The 12,435-nt window shown below is 44.0% G+C and overlaps 1 protein-coding gene across 2 annotated transcripts in view; it reads right to left on the reverse strand.

Moving 5' to 3' along the window:
• The window catches only part of DIAPH1 (diaphanous related formin 1), a 393,428-nt gene that overhangs the window by 52,060 nt on the left and 328,933 nt on the right, over positions 1 to 12,435 (reverse strand). For both annotated transcript variants that reach the window (XM_033926973.1, XM_033926972.1), the window contains one exon: positions 9,346 to 9,481. In XM_033926973.1, coding sequence (XP_033782864.1) covers positions 9,346 to 9,481 — 136 coding nt within the window. The remainder of the gene's footprint in view (positions 1 to 9,345; positions 9,482 to 12,435) is intronic.

Here is a 12,435-nt window from a genome sequence, read left to right on the forward strand (position 1 = left end):
TGCTCCCACCACTCAAGCAGACCCCCATCAATCATGCTTAAATGCTGTTCTCCACCGTGCCAACCATACAGGCAACCAAACATGGAGTTTTAGTTATAACCACATATCATCCCCAAGTATTGCTGACAGTATTCAACTTAGCAGTCAAGGTGACTTGTTGTCCTGCTGTCCTCCCTGAGCTGCCCAGCATCCTCACACAGCACATGACAATAAAGTGATATACAAAACTGAAGTTGCTGAAGCTTTTCTTGTCTGGCATAGATTGGCTCTGGCAAAAAATTATTGGTAAGTGCATGAAATAATTGAGAACAGCAGTTGCAGGCTGCTTAGAAAGCCACTGCTAGATGCACTTGAAGGCATTAATTGTCAATTAATTGCAACTAGCATAATTCAAACCTGTATACTCTCCCAAGTTACCCCGCCTCCCTTCCACCAAAAAATCATTTCTGGCTATACCACTAGTCTGAAGAGTCTTATATAAAAGTAATAATTATGTCCAAAGTCAAGAAAACCAAAGGCAAAAGAGAACCGGCGTGGCTTACCAAAGAGGTGAAGGAAGCCATAAATGAAAAGAAGGACTCGTTTAAGACGTGGAAACGCACGAGAACATCTGAAGCTTGTATCAAACATAGAGATGATCAGAAAAAATGTCACAAGACGGTGAGGGTTGCCAAAAAGGTCTATGAGGAGAAAATAGTGCAAGAGGCCAAAAATTTTAAGCCCTTTTCTAGATATGTAAAAGGGAAGAAACCTGCATGGGAAGCGGTGGGACCGCTGGACGACCTGGGAGGAAAAGGGTGCATCAAGGATGACAAACAAATTGCGAACAGACTGAATTCCTTCTTTGTGTCTGTCTTTACAAAGGAAGACACCGCAACAATACCGGACGCAGTGAAAGTGTTCAAGGGAGTCGCAGAGGACAGCCTCACCACAATAGAAGTGGACTTGGACCAGATTTACCACTAGATAGACAAACTTAAAAGTGATAAATCTCCTGGACCGGACGGATTTCATCCAAGAGTCCTAAAAGAACTGAAATTTGAAATCAGAGAACTATTGCAAAAACTTGCCAACCTATCAATCAAAACAAGACAGATACCTGATGACTGGAAGATAGCGAACGTTACGCCGATATTTAAGAAAGGATTGAGAGGAGTGCCAGGCAACTACAGACCTGTGAGCCTCACGTCTGTCCCTGGAAAGATGGTTGAGGCGCTGATCAAAGATAGCATAGTCCGGCATCTAGACACACACGACCTGATGGAAGCCAGTCAACATGGGTTCAGGAAAGGGAAATCATGTTTGACGAACCTACTCCAATTTTTTGAGACAGTGAACAGACAAATTGATAGTGGAGAACCGGTGGATATTGTATACTTGGACTTTCAGAAAGCGTTCGACAAGGTTCCACATGTAAGACTTCTCAGGAAACTACTAGGTCATGGAATAGGGGGAGATGTACTAAGATGGATAGGCAAATGGCTGGAGAACAGAAAACAGATAGTGGGCATAAATGGGAAGTTCTCAGAATGGGAAAAAGTGACTAGCGGTGTACCCCAGGGCTCGGTGCTTGGACCCATCTTATTTAATATTTTCATAAATGACCTAGAAGAAGGAATATCCAGTGAAATCATCAAGTTCGCAGACGACACAAAGCTATGCCGGACAATCAGATCGCAGAAGGACAGCGAAGAACTCCAGAGCAACTTAAATCAATTGGAGAAGTGGGCAGACAAATGGCAGATGAAGTTTAATGTGGAAAAAGGCAAAGTGATGCATCTGGGCAGAAAAAATAAAGATCACAAGTATAGTATGTCAGGTGTAACTCTGGAAAAGACCGAACAGGAAAGGGACCTGGGTGTACTGATAGATAGGACCCTGAAGCTGTTGGTGCAATGTGCGGCGGCAGCGAAGAAAGCAAATAGAATGTTAGGCGTGATAAAGAAGGGTATCACAAGTAAATCAGAGAAAGTTATAATACCGCTCTACAAAGCCATGGTCAGACCGCACCTGGAATATTGCGTCCAGCATTGGTCCCATACCTAAAGAAGGATATAAAACTGCTAGAGAGGGTGCAGAGACGAGCAACGAAGCTAGTGAATGGTATGGAGAACCTGAACTACGAGGAACAACTTAGGAGACTGGGATTGTCCTCCCTCGAGAAGAGGAGACTGCGAGGGGATCTGATCGAGACTTTCAAAATACTGAAAGGATTCAACATAATAGAGCAGGGAAAGCAGCTATTTACAATGTCCAATGTGACACGGACAAGAGGACACGGACTGAAGCTGAGGGGGGACAGGTCCAGGACGAATATCAGGAAGTTCTGTTTTACACAGCAAGTGGTGGACGCCTGGAATGCTCTCCCGGAGGAAGTAATTGCAGAATCCACCATTCTAGGATTTAAGTATAAACTAGATGCACATCTCCTTAGGAGTGGCATAGAGCGACACAGGTAAGGGTATATTAGGTGCACATCTCCCTTGGGAAACATACAGTGACATGGGGACAACTGGCGGGGCCTCCGCGTGTGTGGATCACCGGACTTGATGGACCCAGGGTCTGATTCGGAAATGGCAACTCTTATGTTCTTATGTACCAGCCAAAGGTCCATCAAGCCCAGTATCCTGTTTCCAGCAATGGCCAAACCAGGTCACAAGTGCCTCACAAGATCCCACCAGTAATAAAACAAATATTATGTTGCTTATCTCAGGAATAAATAGTTGATTTTCCCAAGTCTTCCTTAATAACGATTTATGTACTTTTCTGTTAGGAACTTGTACAAACCTCTTTTTAAACCCTGCTATGCTCGTTCATTTTACCCCATTTTCTGGCAACAAATTCCAAAGCTTAATTACACATTGAGTGAATATTTTCTCCAATTTGTTTTAAATGCACGACTTAGTAGCTTTATCGCATGCCCCCCTAGTCCATGAATTTTTTAAAAACAGAGTGATTCACATCTACCCATTCCACTCCATTCAAGATTTTATAAACTTCTATCATATCTCTACTCAGCCATCTCTTCTCAAAGCTAAAGAGCCCTAACCTTTTTAGTCAGTTCTTTTTTAAAAACAGCCCTTCTCTGTACCTTTTCTAATTCTGCTGTATCCTTTTTTTGAGATGCAGAGGCCAGAACTGCACACAATATTCAAGGTGTGACCATATCATACAATAATAAAAAGGAATTATGATCTTCTCAGTTTTCTTCTCCATTCCTAACATTCTATTTGCTTTCTTAGCTGCAGCTGCTACCCACTGAGTATTTTTAACATTTTAGAAGAGGGGAAAACATGACAATGTTGGTAGCAGAAGCAGCTAAATACAGCTCACTAAGGGGTCCTTTTACAAAGGCGCAGTAGCGGTTTAACGCGCAGAATACCGTGCATTAAACCGCCTGCCGCACTAGTACCTAACGCCTCCATTAGGATTTTAGGCTGCCGCGGGGGTTAGCGCGTGATGAAATGTCCGACACGCTAACCCCCGTAGCGCGCCTTGATAAAAGGAGTCCTAAATGTCCTAAAAAACAAAATCGTACATCAAAAGAAAAACCATTCTGGCCTATGAAGAGTACAGTGAGAATCTTGAGAGGTCTTAAGTAAGGAACACAGTGAAAGAAAATATTCTTCACATATTCACATACTTATATTTGCCATGTGCTAGATTAGCCTCTATTGCAGCCTAAAATTGAGCTAGAAATATGTAAACCATTAACTTACTTTCATATTATTATTCTCTTTCCCTTCCTCTTAAAATAAGAAATAGTATCAAACTTCAAGCCTTAAACTATTCCAGATTAACATTCTTTTCCTTCCCCAGGGACATTAACATGACAGCAGGCTATGCGATTCAAGGGTGAAAATAATCAGAGCTTGAAACTCCAGCCTGTGCCAAAGAAAATGATCATCTCACTCTTCCAAGAATTTGGTTCTACAGCGAGCCGCTCCCAGGGGGACGGACTTGTGGGGACTGTTCCAGCGCTACAGAATCCATGATCTGGACAGTTGTAGCTTTCAGCTCTCCTACACTTGAAACTGCACTGATCTCCACACCTCCAAGAGAACTGACTCCAACAACTTTAAAGCAACTGCAACTGTGCTCATTAAGCTTAGAGTATAGTGGTTGTGGAAAAGGAAGTATCCAGCCCTGAAGAAGTGGCAGTAACACCTACTTCCATCCACTGCTCAAGTGAGCCTAACAATCCAGACTCCAATATCATAGTGCAGTGCACAAAAAAAGTCAGTAGGTCCCTATCTTCCCATACAAGGAAAGTGCTCAAAACTGTGCTCAGACTGCTAGTGCCATCTTGCCTCTGCCCCCTCACTTTCAGATTTTCAAATTGTTTATAAATGCATTTTTCTTTCTCAAATATCATAACTAAGAGACAAATCATAGTATAGATATCATGAACTATAAAGTCAAAGTTGCCCAAAGATTCAAGTCTGCTAGACTTTATGACAATAGCACGTAAATTATTAATAATTTGAAAACTGTAACAGCCCTAGATAGGAATATATGGAGGATCATGTTATGAAAGATTGCAATTTGTTATAATGAGCTGTATTTAGAATTGTAAATCACTATAGAACTTAAGTATTTACATTACATTAGAGATTTCTATTCTGCCATTGCCTTGCGGTTCAAGGCGGATTACAAAAAAGATATTACAAGAAGAAATCTGGTAATTTCTAGAGGAGATAAAGAGTGGATGAGGTTGCTTTGGGGTATTGGGAAGTGGTATTGGGAGTGGGAAAGAGCTAGCGGCATTAAGTCGTTTGCAGGAATTTCTTGAAAATTAGGGTCTTTATTTCTGAATGTTTTGTAGTCTGGGGTCATAATCAGTAGATTGGAGATTTGGTTGTCGAGTTTTGCTGCTTGTGTGGCTAGGAGGCCATCATATATTTTTTTCCGTTTGACTTCTTTTATTTAGCAGTATATTAAGTATTAAAAATCAAATCAAAATACATGTGTAAATACCAGCCAGCATAACCCATTTAGTTTATTTTCAAAGAGTGCAAGGACTGCGTAAGACTAAGATTAAGTTCTTACCTCAATAATCTTCTTTCTGTTATCTCCTCCGGTGTCCGTACATATGGTGATCAATCCATTCCTGTGAACTGAACTTGCAGAAGTGAGAACACTTACAGTTTTGAGCACCTCCCATATAGAGGCAGAGCACAGTGCTCCTTCCAGTTACATCCCAAAGCAAACTGGTGGCTACTTTCCGCAGGCAATGTATGCTGAAGAGATGGCCATGCAAATCCATCTAAGTATAGATACCTTGGACGATAGCCTGCCAAGCCGGGATTGGATAGTGAGCATAAACAAGTGGTCTAATTGTTCCCTCTAAGCTGAGCAGGAGTCCTCCACCCACAGTCTCACCAATAGAGGGTGCTGTTTTACTGTCACATTTTTCAATTGTGAGGGACAGGCAAGTTCTGCAGGACTCCAGGGAACATACCTGTCCTTAGCGACTGAAAATATTCCACCCCCTAGTGGTAGCAATGCAGCTGGAGGACACCTGCTCAGCTTAGAGGGAACACTCTTGTCCAAGTACTGAAGCAGAGCTCTACGCACATCTAGCTTCCTCCAAATTTCCAAGTTTATTTAAAATTTGTTATACCACTTATAATTCTAAGCGGTGTACAGACTTCATTAAAGAATAGGGCTATACATATTATTGTAATTAGTTGCACTAACAATAGACTAACTGACGTACAGGAAACGAGAGGTTTAGGGAGAGAACTCCTTTAAATAAAAAATTTATCCTGTTTGGTAGAGCCTGTAGATTGGAAAGCAGGGTGAACCTCCTGATTGATTTGGAAGTCTGATACCACCTTTGGAAGAAAAGAGGGAACAGCATGGAGAGTGACCCCCTCATCCATGTTTCTGAGGAAGGGCTCTCTACAGGAGAAAGCCTGCAGTTCCAAGATTCACCACGCCAAAACAATCGCCACCAGAAACAGTGTCTTAACTCTGAGCTCCAAAAGGGAAGCCTTTTTGAGCTGCTCAAATGGGGCTTTAACGAGGCCCTTCAGAATGATGTTAAGATTTCACGACGGAAAGGGATGCCTTAGCAGAGGCCTTAACCGGAGCGCTCCACTCAGGAATCTGGTCACATCTGAATAAGCCTTCAGCAAAGCTTTGTGATTTTGAGTCAGGAAACAAGAAAGGCCAGCTGCCTGCACCGTAAGTGATGCAACTGCAAGGCCTTTTTCCAGCCCGGCCTGAAGGAAAGCCAGAATGACTGGAATGGGAGCTTGAAGCGGCTCCACCTGGTCCCTTTCACACCAATGCTGAAAAGCCCTTCAAAGCTTTAGCATAGGATACTATGATAGGCGGCTTCCTAGCCAGGAGCAGAGTGACAATAACCATCTGAGTATCTCTTGCAAATTAGGACAGAGCACCCAAGAGCCATGCCTAAGATTAAAGCATTGTGGATTCTTGAGGCTCCTGTCCTGCTGAAGATGTTCTAACCACATACCACAACCAGCAAGGCTAGTCTGGAGGCACTAGGATTATTAAGCCTGAATGAGATGCAGTCCTACAGATGACCCGGCCCACCATGGGCTAAGGTGGGAAGATGTAAAGGAGACTATTTACAGTCGGGGTTGGACCAACGCATCCAATCCCAAGCTGCCTGGTTCTTCTCTGCAACTGAAGAAGTGCTCGACTTTTGAGCTCTTGGTAGAAGCCATCAAATCCATCACTGGACAGTGCTGGATAGTAACTAGTTACAGTAATGCAGTCTATTTTCTGACAGTAATTGGCCACACTAGCCATAAGATCATCAAGGTCAATACAAAAGAGCATTTTGCCCTTTAAAAGGGAGCCTGCTTAAGGTAGCCTTAGACGCTGAGTTGCCAGCACACTGCCAGATCTAGAGCATCTTGCGAGCCAAGACTTCATAAGCCGACACCTTACTCATGGTACAAGCGTCCTCTGCACAGGGCTACTGTCGCAGTCTAGAGTGGCAGGCCTGAACAGCAAAAGAAGCTGCTGCAGCAGCAGCCTTAATCCCCAGAGTAGGTGCTTCAAATTGCCTCTTAAGAATCACATCCACCCGGTGATTCTGAGCATCCTTCAGCATAACACCACCTTCACTCAAGAGAGCAGTACTACTACTACTATTACTAATATTTCTATAGTGCTACCAGACATATGCAGCACTGTAACGAGTCACAAAGACAACAGTCCCTGCTCAAAGGAGCTTACAATCTAAAACAGACAAACATTGATACAGTTAAGGGGAATGGTTAATTTGCATACATTTGGTGTCTTGGGCCACCGCTGCATCCACCTTTGACTAATCAAGAGTTGCTGGAACTCAGGAGCCATGGTACGTGGCCTTAGTCTAAAGATGATAGGGGAATAAATGATACACTAGAGATCAAAAGGGAACGTGATAAATATAAAATAATGATCTCAATATTGTCTCAAAAATTCATTTAAGTAGCTAGTTGGATTGTAACAATGTCTCAGAGTTATGTAACCCTGCCAAAGACACAAAGTCCATATAGCAAGACCCACCACCCAATCATCGCATATGTGACATGGTGAAAAAATATATTAGTGAAAAACTTTCAAACAAGTGCGATTCCTATTCTCATAAAACTATAACCAATTCAACTTAGCTATGGAAAATCCTTGGAGGGTCCCGATGTGGACCACGTTTCGATTCTCTGTCTCAAAGAACCAAAACTATGGAAAATCCTTGGAGGGTCCCAATGTGGACCACATTTTGATTCTCTGTCTCAAGGAACCCAAACTACAGTATTTACTTTCAATGCAAGATGAGATGGTAAGTCCAAATCAAAAATACCACAGCAGGCAGTTAAGAAGAACACTAACAGCTACTACAATGGTATTTTTGAACTGGACTTACCATCTCATTTTGCATTGAAAGTAAATACTATGGTGGGTGGTGGGTTGCTATATGGACTTTGTGTCTTTGGCAGGGCTACACATCTGAGCCCATGTTATAATCCAACTAGTTACTTAAATGAATCTTTGAGAATATTGAGATCATTATTTTGGGGAAATGGCCTTGGCAACCCTCAAGGGGACATCCACTGCTCTGTAAAAAGGACAGTAATGTCCCCATGTGCTGGAGAAAAAGAGGTCTGAACATTAGAGCCACTCATGACCGTGCATTGGGAAGTACAGGGTTGAGCTTCCAGCTTCAATTTCTTGACAGCATCAGAAATAAAGTGGTTTACAGGGACAGATTTGAAGAGGTAGGGGATACGAGGGTCATCCTCCTGGTCAAGAGCCAGGGAGGCCTCTGCACTGTCAGACCCAAATAGGGAACCAGAGTCATCCAGGTCTGTATCAGAGACCTGAGATAAAAGTGGCATGGAGTTTGACCTCTAATCCAGCCAGTCTTGCTCCAATAGGTCACTGGAGCTCGGGCCCAGCTTACTTAACTGAGAAGCAGATACTGGGGAGAAGATGCTACCTGGGTCTATGGCTGCACACATGCAGGCTGCACTACCTGCCCTGGCCATGTTAGGAAGATTCACAAACTCTGGTGAGAAGCTCTGTCCAGGGGAAGTAAATGACGTCTGTAGATCCTCAGCTGGGCTATCGTGGATTCTCCAGACTCCATGTGCCTTTCACTAGCCCTGAAGGACAAGGGTGAGGCTAAGCTCCCGCCCCTCCCTCATGCATTCCATGGCATACGTTATACTGATGCTCTTCCGCTGGACAAGTGGCACAAATTTTACATGAAATAGCAGCCTCACCTCCCTGAGGAGTCCATTCAAGTTGATTGGAATCAAAATCGAGGGGTTTTGAGGCAGACAGAGGCTTTTGAAAAAAAAGACATTGAAATCCAAGATGGCCGCCACCAGAAAAATTGCATAAAAAACGGCCCATGAAGACTTTTTTGAAAATTCAAAAACACAAAACAGGGGTTTTGGAGGTGGAAGACCTTAACCCTAACCCCGAAACCTTCAAAATTGAGATTTTTTGATCCACTTTGCAACATGTAGGCGATAACCCCCACCGCCTGAACAGAATCCCCAAATTCCCTTGAATCCCCCCTCCCAGCAGCCCTAAACCCTCTCCCCCAACCAACTCTGGAACCCCCATTCACCCTTGTGGTCTACTCAGAGGGAATCCTGGTTGTCTAGAAGCAGAGGTTAGGGAGCTTTTTCCTTCCACTTCTGCTCCATCTGTCTCTGGAAACAGAAAGGCACCAAAGATCCCATATCACCTTCCCCAACTAACATTTCAACATGTTTAATTTTGAGCAAACACACTATTACAAACTAGTCATCCCTCTGCAGCTTTCTGGTACAGTGTAATCATCCTGAAAAAATCTCTACATTTCATATTCCATACCTGCATTCATATCAACAAACTGTTCTCTCTTTTGCTGTTTCTCCAGTCGCTCTTTTTCAGCCTTCTCCTTAGCAAGCTTGGCTTTGCGCATCTTCTCCTCAGTTTCACGTCGTTTTTGATTTTCTTTTACTGCTTGCTATAGAGAAACTCAGAAAAAAAATCAGTCTGTTACATCCTAGACATAGATGCATGCCATATATTTGGTAAAGAAATTGACTTGCAAACTGATTATGCAGAGGTGGTCACTGTACTGTATATGTGTGTATCACATGTACTTTTTATGAAATCTGTTTGCCTGCAACCTTGAATTACAACTTAGAAGTCTTGGAACACAGGTTTGAACCCCCTTTACTGTTAACTTACAGCTCCTTTTATCAATCTGCGAAAGAGGCTTTTAGCATGGGCCAGCATGGTAAATGCGCCGACACTCATAGAATTCCTATGAGTGCTGAAGCACTTATCTTGCCAGCCCATTCTAAAAACCTCTAGCGCAGCTTGATAAAGGAAGAGAGGGTGTTTAAAGAGGGATCAATTTTCAGCCAGTATGGTCACTAGCTTGTTTGTTGGATGCCACTCAATTGCCAGCTTCTGCAAGAGTCTGTCCTGTTTCAACAAACCTGAAGGATGAAAGGTGGACAAATGAAACTCCTTATTGACATGGAAGGTAGAAACTACCTTCGGAAGAAAGGAAGGAACTGTGTGGAGAGAAACACCTGACTCTGAAATGGAGAAAGGATTCCCTATAAAAGAAGGCCTGTAATTCTGAGATCCTTCTTGCTGAGACCATAGTACATTACATTACTTTAGGGATTTCTATTCCGCCATTACCTTGCAGTTCAAGGCGGATTACAAAAGAATTATCCTAGATGTATTACAACAAGAACTTACAAAAACAAAAACAAAAAAAATTGGTCATTTCAAAAAGAGTAAGAAATGGGTAAGGTTATTTGTTTGGGGTAGTTGGCTTTAGTGAGAGGTGGAGTTTGAGACTTGCGGTATTATTTCTTTTTTCAGAGTTTTCTTGAAGAGTATGGTTTTTATTTCTTTTCTAAAAGTCTTGTAGTCGAGGGATGCCGTCAGAAGATTGGAGATTTGGTTGTCTAGTTTGGCTGTTGAGTGGCCAGGAGGCCATTATATAGTAACCAAAACCACTGTCTTAACCTTAAGGTCCAACAGGGAAGCTTCTGTCAGAGGCTCATATGGAGCATGGAACAGGCCCTTCAGGACCACATTGAGGTCCTAAGATGGGAATGGTCTGCTTAATGGGGATCTCAATCTGAGAGCCCCCTTCAAAAACTGAGATATATTTGGGTGAGATGCCAGAGACTGTAAGCCTCTCTGAGCCCAAAAGCATGATATATTGGCTACCTGCACTTTAAGAGATGAAACTGACAGGCTCTTTTCAAGACCGGTTTGCAGAAATACAAGGATCACCGAAATGGGAGCCCTTTCAAGCTCCACCTGCTCCTTGACACGCCACAACTGGAAAGTCTTCCAGGTCTTAGCTTAAGCCGCAATTGTTACAGGCCTCTTTGCCCTAAGTAGAGTTGTAACCACAACCTCCAAGTAACCTTTCCAATCAGGGTCATGCGCTCAAGAGCCATGCCATAAGACCAAAGCGTTCCCAATTTTCTATGGGAACCAGATGAACCGGAGGTTTCAGGTGTCTGCTTCTCTGTAGACACACCAGATCCACATACCAAGGCTTGTGGAGTCAGTATGGCGCCACTAGAATTGTCAGCCCCTGATGGTTCGCTATCTTGCGGATGATTTGACCCATGGCCCATAATGGAAAAACACAGAGAAACTGCTCTGTGGGCCAGGGCTGAACTAGGGCATCTAGCCCTGCTCTTCCCTGCTTGGCTCTTGACTGTAGAAGTGAACTGCCTTCATGTTCTCTACCCCTGCCATGTGGGCAGCTGAGAGAGCTTGCAAGTGAAGTTCAGTCCACTGGAATAACATCCTTGCCTCCAAGCAAAGGGGAGTGTGTCTGGTGCCTCCTTGACTGTTCATATAAGCCACTGATGTTGTATTGTCTTAAAACACCCTGACTGCCTTCCCTGATTGGAAAGTTTGCAACTCCAGCAAGGCCAACTGAATGGCTCTCAGTTCCAGACAATAATGGCTCTCAGTTCCAGACAATAATGGCTCTCAATTCCAGACAATTGCTTTCCAAATAGGATCATTTGCCTTTGAGGGGGCAACCGTAGCAGAGAGCCCCTTCCCCAGCCAATTAGGCTGGTGTTGGTTGTGAGTCACCTATGTGTTGATTCTGAGAGGCACACCCTTTGACGGCCTCCCCCTGGAGCCACCAACGCAAGCCAAAACAATGGGCAATTAGGGATTTCCTTAGGCTCCTTCCTGATAAGGGAGAAGCCCGAAGCACCAGAGCCAATCAGGGCCTTAGGCCCCTGCATCACATGATGCACAGGGGAGGGGCCTAAGGCCTGCATTGCGCAGACAGCGGCCGGCAGAGGAGCAGGAGGGATTGAGCACCCCTCCTGCTCCTGACTTAAAAGTATTGAGAGACGATGGGGGGGGCAACCCAACAGAGGAAGAGGCATCCCTCATGCCATATCAGTTCGGCCTGGGGGGGCCTATAGCAGGAGGAAGTGGTCATCCCCCCCACTGCTCCATACCTTTAACTCGTGAGCAGGAGGGGTGATCAATCCCTCCTGTTCCTCCGCCAGCCTTAGACTCCTCCCCATACATCACAGTGAGCGATTGAGATGGTGCAGAGCCCTGAGAGTAGGGACAGGAGAAGTAGCCTCCCATCACTGCTGTCAGGGCTTCTGCCGCAGTTTTTTTTTAATGGCAGAGATATTTTGCGTGTATTATACATGCAAAATATCTACCCAATAAAAAAAAGAAGGGTGGTGGATGCCTGGAATGCACTCCTGAGAGAGATGGTGTAGAGGAAAACGGTAACGGAGTTCAAAGAAGCGTGGGATGAACATAGAGGATCTAGAATCAGAAAATAATAGTAAATATTGAACTAAGGCCAGTACTGGGCAGACTTGCACGGTATGTGTTTGTATATGGCCTTTTGGTTGAGAATGGGTTGGGGAGGGCTTCAATGGCTGGGAGGGT

This window comes from Geotrypetes seraphini, chromosome 18 (assembly GCF_902459505.1).
Source record: "Geotrypetes seraphini chromosome 18, aGeoSer1.1, whole genome shotgun sequence".
In the NCBI taxonomy this organism is placed as follows: domain Eukaryota; kingdom Metazoa; phylum Chordata; class Amphibia; order Gymnophiona; family Dermophiidae; genus Geotrypetes; species Geotrypetes seraphini.